The sequence below is a fragment of the Capricornis sumatraensis genome, chromosome 3 (genome assembly GCF_032405125.1).
Source record: "Capricornis sumatraensis isolate serow.1 chromosome 3, serow.2, whole genome shotgun sequence".
NCBI classification, from domain to species: domain Eukaryota; kingdom Metazoa; phylum Chordata; class Mammalia; order Artiodactyla; family Bovidae; genus Capricornis; species Capricornis sumatraensis.
The window spans coordinates 133955727-133968104 of NC_091071.1; the positions used below are offsets into that span (position 1 = coordinate 133955727).

At 38.5% G+C, this 12378-nt stretch overlaps 1 protein-coding gene across 1 annotated transcript; it reads right to left on the bottom strand.

Annotated features, from left to right (window-relative positions):
* Positions 1–4976: 4976 nt before the first annotated feature.
* Positions 4977–12160, bottom strand: CLK1 (CDC like kinase 1). Its single transcript, XM_068969610.1, has 13 exons — positions 12046–12160; positions 10965–11128; positions 10497–10725; positions 9413–9503; positions 8947–9013; positions 7746–7862; positions 7489–7655; positions 6939–7033; positions 6718–6847; positions 6096–6178; positions 5625–5704; positions 5432–5522; positions 4977–5312 (listed from the first exon to the last, which is right to left on the bottom strand). The coding sequence occupies exons 2-13, from the start codon at positions 11126–11128 to the stop codon at positions 5169–5171; spliced, it is 1458 nt and encodes a 485-aa protein (XP_068825711.1). The 5' UTR covers positions 12046–12160; the 3' UTR covers positions 4977–5168.
* Between the last annotated feature and the right edge of the window lie 218 nt (positions 12161–12378).

The window sequence follows — 12378 nt, forward strand, 5'->3', positions numbered from 1 at the left end:
GGCCACTGCTGAGTTTTCCAAACTTGCTGGCATATTAAGTGCAGCACTTTCACAGCATCATCTTTCAGGATTTGAAACAGCTCAACTGGGATTCCATCACCTCCACTAGCTTTGTCCATAGTGATGCTTTCTAAGGCCCACTTGGCTTCACTTTCCAAGATGTCTGGCTCTAGATTAGTGATCTCATCATCATGATTATCTGGGTCATGATCTTTTTTGTACAATTCTTCCGTGTATTCTTGTCACCTCTTCTTAATATCTTCTGCTTCTGTTAGGTCCATACCATTTCTGTCCTCCATCAAGCCCATCTTTGCATGAAATGTTCCCTTGGTATCTCTCATTTTCTTGAAGAGATCTCGTCTTTCCCATTCTGTTGTTTTCCTCTATTTGCGTTGATCACTGAGGAAGGCTTTCTTATCTCTCCTTGCTATTCTTTGGAACTCTGTATTCAGATGTTTCTTTCTTTCCTTTCCTTCTTTGCATTTAGCTTCTCTTCTTTTCTCAGCTATTTGCAAGGCCTCCTGAGACACCTATTTTGCTTTTTGCATTTCCTCTATTTGCATTGATCGCTGAAGAAGGCTTTCTTATCTCTTCTTGCTATTCTCTATTCTCATCTGAACTCTGCATTCAGATTCTTTTATCTTTCCTTTTCTCCTTTGCTTTCCGCCTCTCTTCTTTTGACAGCTATTTGTAAGGCCTCCCCAGACAGCCATTTTGCTTTTTTGCATTTCTTTTCCATGGGGATGGTCTTGATCCCTGTCTCCTGTGCAATGTCACGAACCTCATTCCAACATTCATCAGGCACGCATATGTAAAATAGATAGCCAACAGGTGTTTGCTGTATGGCTCAGGAAACTCAAAACAGGTGCTCTGTATCAAACTAGAGGGGTAGGATGGGGAGGGAGATGGGAGGGAGGTTCAAAAAGGAGAGGATATATGTATACCTATGGCTGATTCATGTTGACGTTTGACAAAAAACAAAATTCTGTAAAGCAACTATCCTTCAAAAAAAAGGAATTTTAAAAAATCTGCTTGTCAACATAGAAGACAGGGGTTTGATCCTTGATCTGGGAAGTTCCCACAGGCTGCAGAGCAACTAAGTCCTTATGCCACAACTATTGAGCCTCTGGTCTAGAGCCCAGGAGCTGCCAACTACTGAAGCACACACACCCTAGAGTGTGTGCTCCACAAGAGAAGCCACAATGAGAAGCCCGGGCACCACAGAGTAACCCTCACTCACCAAAGCTAGAGAAGCCCATGCGCAGCAACAAAGTCCCAAAAGAGCCAAAAATAAGTAAATAATATTTTTTTTAAATAACAACTTTTAAAAAAAATATTGAAACAAGAACAGAGTAGACTGGACATAGATTTGCCCTGAGAAAGACTGAAGCCTACTTTCAAATCAGCTCAGTACCGGATTGGATTAAGATGATCTGTCTTTCCTCTATGGGGATACCTAGGAGATATTGCTGGTTTTGGTCTAGGCAACTGCAATAGAGAGTACCATAATAACGCAATACACACTAATCTTTTGGTTTCCCAATAGTGCACATACAAACTATGTTTACACCATAGTCTATTAAAGTGTTCATTATTATTATGTCTATAAAGCAACATACATATTTTAATTTTATAACTTTATTGCTAAAATTAAGGCTGTATATTGTCACCTTATTTAACTTGCATGCAGAGTACATCATGAGAAATGCTGGGCTGGATGAAGCACAAGCTGCAATCAAGATTGCTGGGAGAAATATCAATAACCTCAGATATGCAGATGACACCACCCTTATGGCAGAAAGTGAAGAAGTAAAGAGCCTCTTGATGAAAAGTGAAACAGGAGAGTGAAAAAGTTGGCTTAAAACTCAACATTCAGAAAACTAAGATCATGGCACCTGGTCCCATCACTTCATAGAAAATAGATGGGGAAACAGTGGCTGGCTTTATTTTTGGGGGCTCCAAAATCAGTGCAGATGGTGACTGCAGCCATGAGATTAAAAGACGCTTACTCCTTGGAAGGAAAGTTATGACCAACCTAGACAGCTTATGGGGTCGCAAAGAGTCGGACACGACTGTGCAACTAATCAGACAGCTTATTAAAAAGCAGAGACATTATTTTGCCAACTAAGGTCTGTCTAGTCAAGGCTATGGTTTTTTCAGTAGTCATGTATGGATGTGAGAGTTGGAGTGCTGAAGAACTGATGCTTTTGAACTGTGGTGTTGGAGAAGACTCTTCAGAGTCCTTTGGACTGCAAGAAGATCCAACCAATCCATCCTAAAGATCAGTCCTGAATGTACATTGGAAAGACTGATGTTGAAGCTGAAACTGCAATACTCTGGCCACCTGATGCAAAGAATTGACTCATTTGGAAAAACCCTGATCCTAAGATTGAAGGCAGAAGTGGATGACAGAGATGGTTAGATGGCATCACTGACTCAATGGACATGAGTTTGAGTAGACTCTGGGAGTTAGTGATGGACAGGGAGGTCTGGCGTGCTGCAGTCCATGGGGTTGCAAAGGGTCAGACACAACTGAGCAACTGAACTTAACTGATAGTTAAAAAATGCTAACCAGTCAGTGAGTTCTAGTCTTTTTGCTGGTCTTCCCTCAGTGCTGAGGAAACAGGATTGCTGATCTTCCCTAAATGCTAACTGATCAGGGTGTTGTTTGCTGAAAGTTGAGGTGGCTGTGCCAATTTCTTAAACCAAGAAAAGGAAGTTTACTGCATCAATTCACCCTTCATGAAGGATTTCTCTGTATCATGTAGTAGTTTGATAGTAATTTATCCACAGTATTACCAGAACTTTTCAAAATTGGAATTGATCCTCTTAAACTCTACTACTCCAACAACTAAATTTACGTAATATTCATATCCTGTTATATATTTATTAATATCATCTCCACCAAGAGTAGGTTCCATCTCAAGAAATCTCTTTGCTCACTGAAAATTAACACCTCCTCATCCATTCAAGTTGTATGTGAGGCTGTAGCGACTCGATCTCTTCAGGCTACACTTCTAATTCCCTATCTTCACCACATCTGCAGGTATTTCCTCCACTGAAGTCTTGAGTCCCTCAAAGTCTTCCAGAATTGGAATGTCTAACTCTTGTTAATGTTGACTTTTTGACCTCTTCCCATGAGTCACAAATGTTCTTAACAGTATTCAGAATTGTGAATCCTTTTCCAAGTTTTTTCTTCAATTGACTGTCCAGGATCCATTAGAGGAATCACTATGACAGCTGTAGCCTATTACTTCTTAAATAATAAAAACAATTGTCAAGTTGAAATCACTCCTTGATACATGGGCTGCAAAACGGATGCTGTTAGGCATGAAAGCATTAAATTTCCTTGTCCATCTCCCCTCAGAGCTTAGGTGTGTTGTCAATTCTGCTATTGTGCCAAGTCACTTCATATTGTGTCTTGACTCTTCGTGACCCTATAGACTACCAGGCTCTTCTGTCCATGGAATTCTCTAGGCAATACTGGAGTGGGTTGCCATGCCCTCCTCCAGGCGATCTTCCCAACCCAGGGATCAAACTTCTACTGCATTGGCAGGTGGATTCTTTACCATTAAGCACCATCTGGGAAGCACTGTCAATAAACAGTATTTTGAAAGGAAATCTTTTCTGAGCAATCGGGTCTCAACAGTGGGCTTAAAAGTTTCAGTAAACATTGTGAACAGATACACTGTCATCCAGGCTATGTTGTTCCTTCCATTTACAGAGCACTAGCAGAGTAGATGATGGCACCCTACTCCAGTACTCTTGGCTGGAAAATCCCATGGACGGAGGAGCCTGGTAGGCTGCAGTCCATGGGGTCACGAACGGTGGGACACAACTGAGCGACTTCCCTTTCACTTTTCACTTTCATGCATTGGAGAAGGAAATGGCAACCCACTCGTGTTCTTGCCTGGAGAATCCCAGGGACAGGGGAGCCTGGTGAGCTGCCATCTATGGGGTCACACAGAGTTGGACACAACCGAAGTGGCTTAGCAGCAGCAGCAGAGTAGATTTTAGCCTACTTGAGGACCTGAGGATTTCTAAAAAGGGACAATGAGTTCAGTACCCTAAAACCACCACATAGAATGGCAGCTTTTACTATTTACATGGTACCACCCAGTGTAGGTACACTGCTACAAACTCAAGTGAACTTGAAAACTCTTGAAAAAGACTTAGCAGCATTACTATGTAATTTTAACCCCAGTTCCTTCTGAAACATTTTTATTTAGTCTGTCTTTGCCCAGTTCCTAGTTGTCTTTATCATAAATATCTTCCACATTCTAGACAAAACAGTAAAAATAGCAGTGGTTGGGAAATAAACCAGTAAAAACAGTGGTTGAGCAAGGTTAAGGAGGAACAGAGCAGATTTTTAGAGCAATGAAAACACTTTGTATCCTATAATGCTTAACACATGAGGGATGTGGATAATGGGGGGGGGGGCAGGGGAGAGGCTATCTATGGGTGAAGCAAGTGGTATACTCTGCACTTTATTTTGCTATGAATCTCCAACTATAAAGCCAATCATGTTGAACCCTAAATGGACCAAGGAGTTTAAAACCATGGACAAAAACATGCGTTATTATAGTCTATTTGACGATTCACATTTGGCCACAAAGGATTTCTGGAAGTTTCTGTTACTGATCTTAAAGGGGTTCAGCACCTTAAGCCATCTGCAGAATCCTACTGGGAGAGATGAGAAAGCAGCAGTATTAAATGTGGGAATGAAGGGAAAACATAATCTGTTTGGCTAATCTCTAGTTCTTGGTATTCTATAACTTGGTTTCATTACATTTGGTTCAGAGAAAGAAGGTGTAAGTTCCAATGCTGGCAATCCCTAAACTGCAAATAAAGCCGAACATTTCTAGACTTAATGAAAACTCCAGAAAGAGATATACACGCATTCTTACACTAACAGAATATGATGCTAAAAATGAACTCTACAGCTTCATATAAATTTCATAAATATAAGAAAATTTATTCTGAATAATCATTTTATACAGTAATTACTGAAAAGGACTTTCATTACTATTTAAATCATCCAAACAAAATAAACATGGCAATACAAAATTGCAAGAAATTTACAAAGCTGTACAAAATAACTTAATATTTAAAAATGGGACTGATACAGTCCATATGGTGTCTGATAAGGGAGCTGTACAATTATAGATTTATGTAGCTTTTTTAAGGGGGTAAAAGAAAGGATGCTTTAAGGCTTCTTTAAGAGTGATCCTTTTAGCTGGTTCATACTGCAACATTTTCTGAATAAGGTCAAAGAGAAGCTCATGTTCAGCATCTTGGGAAAGCATAAATTCCTGAAAAGAGAAGAAATACAGAGTCAACAGCCCTTTCTACTACCATTTATTATAAGTTTATTTATCCACCATGAAAGAAACTCAAGGTTTTGATCATTTAAGCAAACACCCAGGCTTACCTTCAGAGGTTTACAACGCCTTGAAACGTATCTGCCAGCAGAACTATGTTCATCCCAGTCTAATCGATCATGATGGAAATATTTACGTTTCCTAAGAATAAATTGATATTCGTTCATGTTTATAATGTTGACAATGAAAACTTAATACATCTAGCAAAGGTGACTGACTGATGGCACTTTTTCTTAAACATACCTGGTTTTCTGTATCATATGTTTTGGTAAAGGCCCAAGAATCCTTTCCATCATTGCCAAATGTTCCTTACTATCATGCGTCTAAAACAATAAAGAAAACTTATTAACTACCTCTACTTGCACATTGTGTTTTACTCTTATTTAAGCAAGCTGCTCAATTTTTAGTCAATGGATAATTACAGGTCACCAAAGAATGTGATCTCTAATCAGGTATACTTTTAGCAAGTTATAACTTACCGAGAAAAAAAAAAAAAGGCCTACAGAGTAAATTCATCATAAATTTCTTAAAGGTAATTATTTGTAACATACTTAGAAAAGTTTTAAATAAAACAAATTATGAAGAAAATAGTGTCAGAATTACACATGAAAAAGTGTTACCTAAAATGCATGTATACTTTATGTTAAAGTGTTCATTCATATAAACAGACAATTTACTTTGGCAAAGCTATTGAAACAGATCATTGTCACTTACTGGAAATACTGTAAACCCAAGGTAATATTCAATAAGAATACATCCTATACTCCAAACATCACATGGCTGGGACCATCCTAAAGCTGCAAAGCAAAGCAAAATGTTAATGAAAAAATTCTCAATATTTCTTACTGTCTTTGATATTTGAGCTGGAAAGATCCTAAAGGAATCACTTAATTCAAACTTAAACATAACACAATAGCATAGTATGTTAAGAATCCCGGCTCTGGAGACATCTGGTTTCAAGCCCCAAATCAGGCTTACTTTTTTCCAACAGACTTGGGGAAGAAAATTTTAGTCCAAGTCTCCATTTATTAGCTTGGAAAATGGGAGCAAGCTATACCATGCAAACACTAACATAAAGTGTATGGAATATAACAGGTACTAAATTATTATGCTTTAAAATCCCATCATGTACTATAAATGTGAAAACTGAAATCTAGCAAGATTAAGCAATCTCTCAAAGTCTTAAGAGTTGATTATTTGGAGTAAATTTAAAATCCTTAATGTGTTTTATTATACTAACCCCTAAAATGGAAAGAGAGTTCCACAAACACCTAGAACCTTAAATTTTAAAGTTGGCTTCAACACAGGTCTCAAAGCATAGTTAAGAAATTCTTACCTAATATAACTTCAGGTGCCCTATAATGTCTTGTAGATACCAATGTACTGTGATGTTCATCATCATATGTTGCACTTCCGAAGTCTACAACTTTAATATCTGGATTTATTAAAGTACGTTCATCACGTTTCTGAAAATCATAAATGATGGTTAAGAAGGCATTATTAAAGAGGCATAAAATATTAATTTGGAAGTGTGAAGATAAAACATCAAAGACTTACCATTTTGGGATTATATGCCTCTGTGTAGTCAGACTGTACAAATAAGATGTTTTCAGGCTTTAAGTCTGTGTGAGTCAACTTATTACTGTGCAAAACTGAAAACAGAAAAAGTTCCTATATTATAAAAGCCAAAAATCAAACTCCAAAGCACTGCAACAAAAACTCTCTGGAAGTGGTCAACATTTACCTACTACTACACCTTTCTAAAGTTAGTTCACTGAAAACCAACCATTTAAAAAGTGTAGTATATTGTTGTCAAGATGGTGAGATTTGCCATTCCTGTATTTTTAACCCAGTGGTTCTAGATTATCATTTTTAGCAATCAGAAAAGCTAATCAGTGTTATACAGGATAACATGTTATTAAATGCTGGACAATATGCTTATTTACTGAATGATACACAGTAAATTGACCAACAGCTTGTAATCAACTATACCTTTCTCCTACCTACTCTTAAGGCAGGCTACCAAGTAAGTGTACATTATATTTTTTTCAAATATCCAAATTGGTCATTAAAATCAGTGTCACTCTGGAATATGTTAAGTGCTTACAGTTCACAGACTTGCATATCTGGTATGCCATTCTCCTGATATGATCCAGTCGAAAAGGCAGAAAACCATTTTCCTTAATAAAGTCATAAGTGCTAAGTCCCAATAGTTCAAACACAATGCAGACATGACCATGATGCTCAAACCACTCCAACATCTGGACACAGCGGCTATAAAACATACAAAAAAACAACTGAGTACAGCCTCTCACAATTCAAATCTGCCTGAGGCCATTTCCTAAGTTCAATTCTGATACTTACAATGTACTGCTAGGGTCTGTTGTATTTAAGTGTTCCAGAACTTGTATTTCTGAGCGAGCTGCTTCACAGTATCTATCCACATTTTTAACTATTTTTACTGCTACATGTCTACCTCCCCTGTTAAGAAAATTAAGTCCACATTAAAAAAAAAAATAAAGATATGTCCAATTCCATTTTTTATCACTCTTCAAACTGTCCTACTTCTATTCTGAAGCAATATTTGCTTTTTTCAATTTATGGTTTGGCATTCAGCTGTCTAATTCCATGTAATTATAGGCAAATAGTTATGTCTAATTATATGTCCAACTTCAACTCAGTGTAAGCAACTAGAATGACATCTGGAAATATGATAGGGTCGATACAAGTTGCATACAGATTTTTCTCATCAGCCCATCTAACTCATGTGACCTTTATTCTGTGTGTGTCTTTTAACTACGCACCAACAGCTCTAATTTAACAATACTGTGACATTATCACCTCAATTTACATTCCAATTAAGACATAAAACATACATACATGGAGTAGTTTTCTTCCTATAGTACCAGTCACTGGCTAATCTTCATTTGGACCAGGTTGCCAAAGAAGTTGGGAAATAGTGGAAGTAATATTAAAGAGTGCTAGTTCTTAGAACCTTACAAACCAATAGCAGGAAGCCTCCCCTAATAATTCAAAAAGCTTTGTCACCCCTAAGGAGAAAGAAATTCAAACAAGAGACAAAAAAAATTTCCTACCCTATCTTATTTCAATCAATTGTTTGAAGGGCATGGATAAACTTCTGACATCAATCTACAAAGTGTTTTTAGCCCTAGCTTTTGTTACCAGTATCAGATATGTCACTTTCTAAAATTACAGGTTCCTGAAGACTGGTTCAATGTCTGGGGTAAGAAAGTCTCCAGACTTCTAACATGAAACCAAGGCTAAAAACTGATCTAGAACTGTGCCCAGTGGGACAACAAAAAGTACCTTTGGACACAATAAAATCTATTCTCAGCTTGTAGAAGCAGCTCACATGCACTATAAACAGCTACTGCTTAAACACAAAGGGCTAGTAACTTTACTGAGCATTTCCTGTATCTAAGATAAAAAACCCCTAAGCTAGAAGGGTATAATGACAATAACTAATTCATGGTCAGATCATATCCTAAATGTATTTTCTGTACTGTTCACCTTTCCAAGTCCAATTCCAGACCAAGAAACTTACGCTTTATGATCAATGCACTCCACAACTTTTCCAAAAGCTCCTTCACCTAAAGTATCAACAATTTCATCTAAAAGAGAGAAATAAAACTCAGTTATACCAAGAAGTGAAAACAGTTTACTTACAATAAAAGCTATCAAATGCAGATTATTCTAGTTGATGCTACAAATTTCCTTATCACTAGATAGTTCATTGGTCAACACTGCCAAAAAACATATATAACTATTTTTAGATCTAATTTCATTCTTAAGCTACTTTCATTAACTTTGATTAACTGTTTTGGAAGTTCTGTATAACATTAAATTTCTAAAGAAAGCAAAAACACAATCCCCCCCCACCAAAAGAAATGGAAAAAAACAAAACAAACAAAAACAGAGAAAGAAAAAAGATTTCCAAATCCCTGAAATCTTAATCTATAAATAGATTATGTTATCTGAAAAGTTAATAAGTGTTGAAAAATATTCTATACATCTTGCACTTAGTACGTCTCCACTCTGACAGATCAGGTGACCCTCCTCATCATCCTCTACACTCCTGGTTCTTTTCCTTCGGTGACTCTTCTGGAAACGTCAAGTGCGCGGCACCAAGATCATCCAGCCAATCAATATACCCGAGTGAATTCAGGGCAGAATACGAAATTCATTCAGCGGGGAGATATTCAGGCATTCAGATACACGCCAGGCCACAAACGGTTGGCAGGAGCAATTTCAAATTCAGTCCCCAGAAATTCACAGGGCACATAGTTTATGTTAACAGGAGAAAAACATGGCAAGGAACAGATTTTCAGATAAGATACTCAAAGTGGCAAGGTAACAAAACATAATACAATTGTTTTTCTTAAAAAAAAAAAAATGCTTAGTTGTAGCATTCACTGAAACATAACTTTAAGTTTCTAGTGTCCTAATTTAATGCTGCAAAATTGTAGAATGTAATTATTTACTTGTCAAAAGTAGACTGTGGCCAAATTATAATTTCCTAGCTAATCTAAGAAAACAAATGTCGAAACAGTAAATAAAATAAAAATTCTAATGTCGGGGAGAAAAAAAATTGGCATACAAGAATAACACTACAGTATTTAAAATGTCATCTGAGCTTGAGCTCCAAATACATAACCAACCCATAATGTTCAAATCTGGTTTTTAGTGATAAAAGGATTAGCCAGAACAAAGGCAAAGCATAATCCTCAATCATACAAATATAAAAATCCTACTTGTAGGTAAGACTTTCATTTATCAAAGCAAATCAAATTTCTTTAAGTACCATAAGAATATTTTCAGAGTATCTTGTAATCCCTGCTATAAACTAATCAACATTATCTCCACTATTTCACTGGAATGACAATTAGTTGCCAATCATTAATAAAATCTGCTACCATACAATTAAACATGTACTGTACTTCAGGAATTTCCTATCCAATGCACAAAGAATCCTGCAAGTTAAAACTGAGATGACTTCATCCTAAATAGAACTTTCTCAAATGATCAAACATAAATTCAAGTTTTCCTGTTCCACATGGGAAATAAAATCTCCAAAAAATTTAAAAGAGCTCATACCCCATGTGAACGATGATATGAAGTGCTGTCGTGAATTCTGTGTTTGCTTTTATAACTACTTCTTCCACTTCTACCAGAGGACTTGCTACTATGGTTCTGATATCTGCTTTCATAATCTCTATGTCGATGTCCAGGTTCACATCCTTGACTGTAGTCATTTCTGTATTCATCAATGTAGCGTCGACTATGATAATCTTTCTCATTTAAGGATCTGCTTTCCAGGTAATAGCTAGAAAAAGAATGTTTTTTTCAATGCTTTTATTTTCTCTTAAAGTAGTACTCATTAAAATTTTTTTCCCACCAAAAAACATACTTCCAATTTTACAACCATAGCTGAAAACAGCAATGTATCAGTAATTTTAAGTCAATTCTAGTTTTAATAATGAAAATGTATTCCCCACCAGTTTTACTGAAATCAAACTGACATGTTAATGTTGTAATTACTGACATACTAAGAACCCTCCTTACCTATCAGATGTTTTAGAGTAATTGTATCTGCAGCGCTTGTTCTCCCGTGCACTGCTATGCGATCTCTTCTTCCTTTTATGACTGCCGCTGCTGCTCTTCCATTTTCCATAATCCCAATCTTTTTCATCCCAATCAGGACAGTAACTTCTTTTTGAGTGTCTCATCTACATAAAAGACAAGTTTTCCCGGTTTAGTTGTATCCCACATGTCAACATTTTAATAAAACTCGTCCTCTAAAATTCATCCGAGTTGTGACGTTTTCATTGTTCTTTTAAATCAAAGCTCAAAAGTCATTATTACTCAACATGAGGGAAATCCTTTCCTGCCAAAACTACAAATTCCTAACAACTTGAAAAAACGTTATACAGAAACGACTTTTCATCAACTACCGCTCGTACCAGCACTAACACCTGGGCTCCATCTCAACTCTATACAAAAACAAGCGTCGAAATCAAGACGCTCCAATTGTTCCGAGAAGGGGCGGCAGAAACACCCACGCCTAAAAGGCCCGATCACCCGACTTCTCACACGCTCCTTCAACTACACCATATTATTCCTGTTTCCTTGAGTTCCTAAACCTAATTTTTGCTTTCACCTCTGAGGGCAAAGACATTCGCCGTTTTCCCTCGAGTCGCCTTACATCGGGTCGATGTGTTTTTTTTGTTAAGAGCATAGTTTCTCAGAAGAGCGTGACTCAGGCACATTCCAGAACCCAAGTCATCACCAACCTCCCCCCTCCCCCATCCCGCCGCCATCTTAGAGCCCGTCCGAGGCCTGCCGTTGCAGACAACATGGCGGCCGCCCGGGCTCGGCCCTTCCCGCTCCCTCTGGGAAAGGCAAACGTTGGAGAATCTCTGCCCGCCTAGAGAACTCTTCGCCGCGGCTCACAAAGAAACTCGCAGCGACGGCCTCGATAAAGCTTGGAAGACGAGCGAACCATCTTTCTGCAGCTAGGCGGAGAAGAAAAGATCACCGCGCGAGAGACTGCGGGCGGCCAACAAGCCTGTGGGGGAGCTTCACGGGCGTTCTCAAGGCACAAAAGGGGGTCCCGACATCTAGCCCGCTTCTCCCTGCGTCTTACCGTCCTGGCCAAAGAGTCCAAGCCTAAGGAGGTAATGCTTGCAACGCGACCACGGAGAAAACCCAGCGGGCTGCGACAAGCTCCTACACCAGTATGGAGCTAACAACCGCAGCGTCTGGACTTCTGGAAAACAAGATGACTAGGCAGGCGCGTCTCCGCCTCCGGGTGGGGCGGGGCGGGGCGGGGCGTGCACGCGCGTCGGGCGGAGCTGGTGAGCCTTATGCGCAGGCGCTGGGTGGGGAGCTCAGAGACAATAGGTGGACCGAGGCAATGGTTTGTCAGTGGCCATTTTGGCCTGCTCTCCGTTCTCTGAGAAGACGTTGTGTTCCGTAG

What these genes read in the sequence shown, in the direction of transcription:
- CLK1 (XM_068969610.1), bottom strand. Translation starts at nt 11,128, where the DNA reads ATGAGACACTCAAAAAGAAGTTACTGTCCTGATTGGGATGAAAAAGAT. An exon ending in TACTCTAAAACATCTGATAG is followed by an intron (nt 10,726 to 10,964) that starts GTAAGGAGGGTT and finishes TTCTTTTTCTAG; the next exon opens with CTATTACCTGGAAAGCAGAT. An exon ending in GGCGTTGTAAACCTCTGAAG is followed by an intron (nt 5,313 to 5,431) that starts GTAAGCCTGGGT and finishes TTCTCTTTTCAG; the next exon opens with GAATTTATGCTTTCCCAAGA.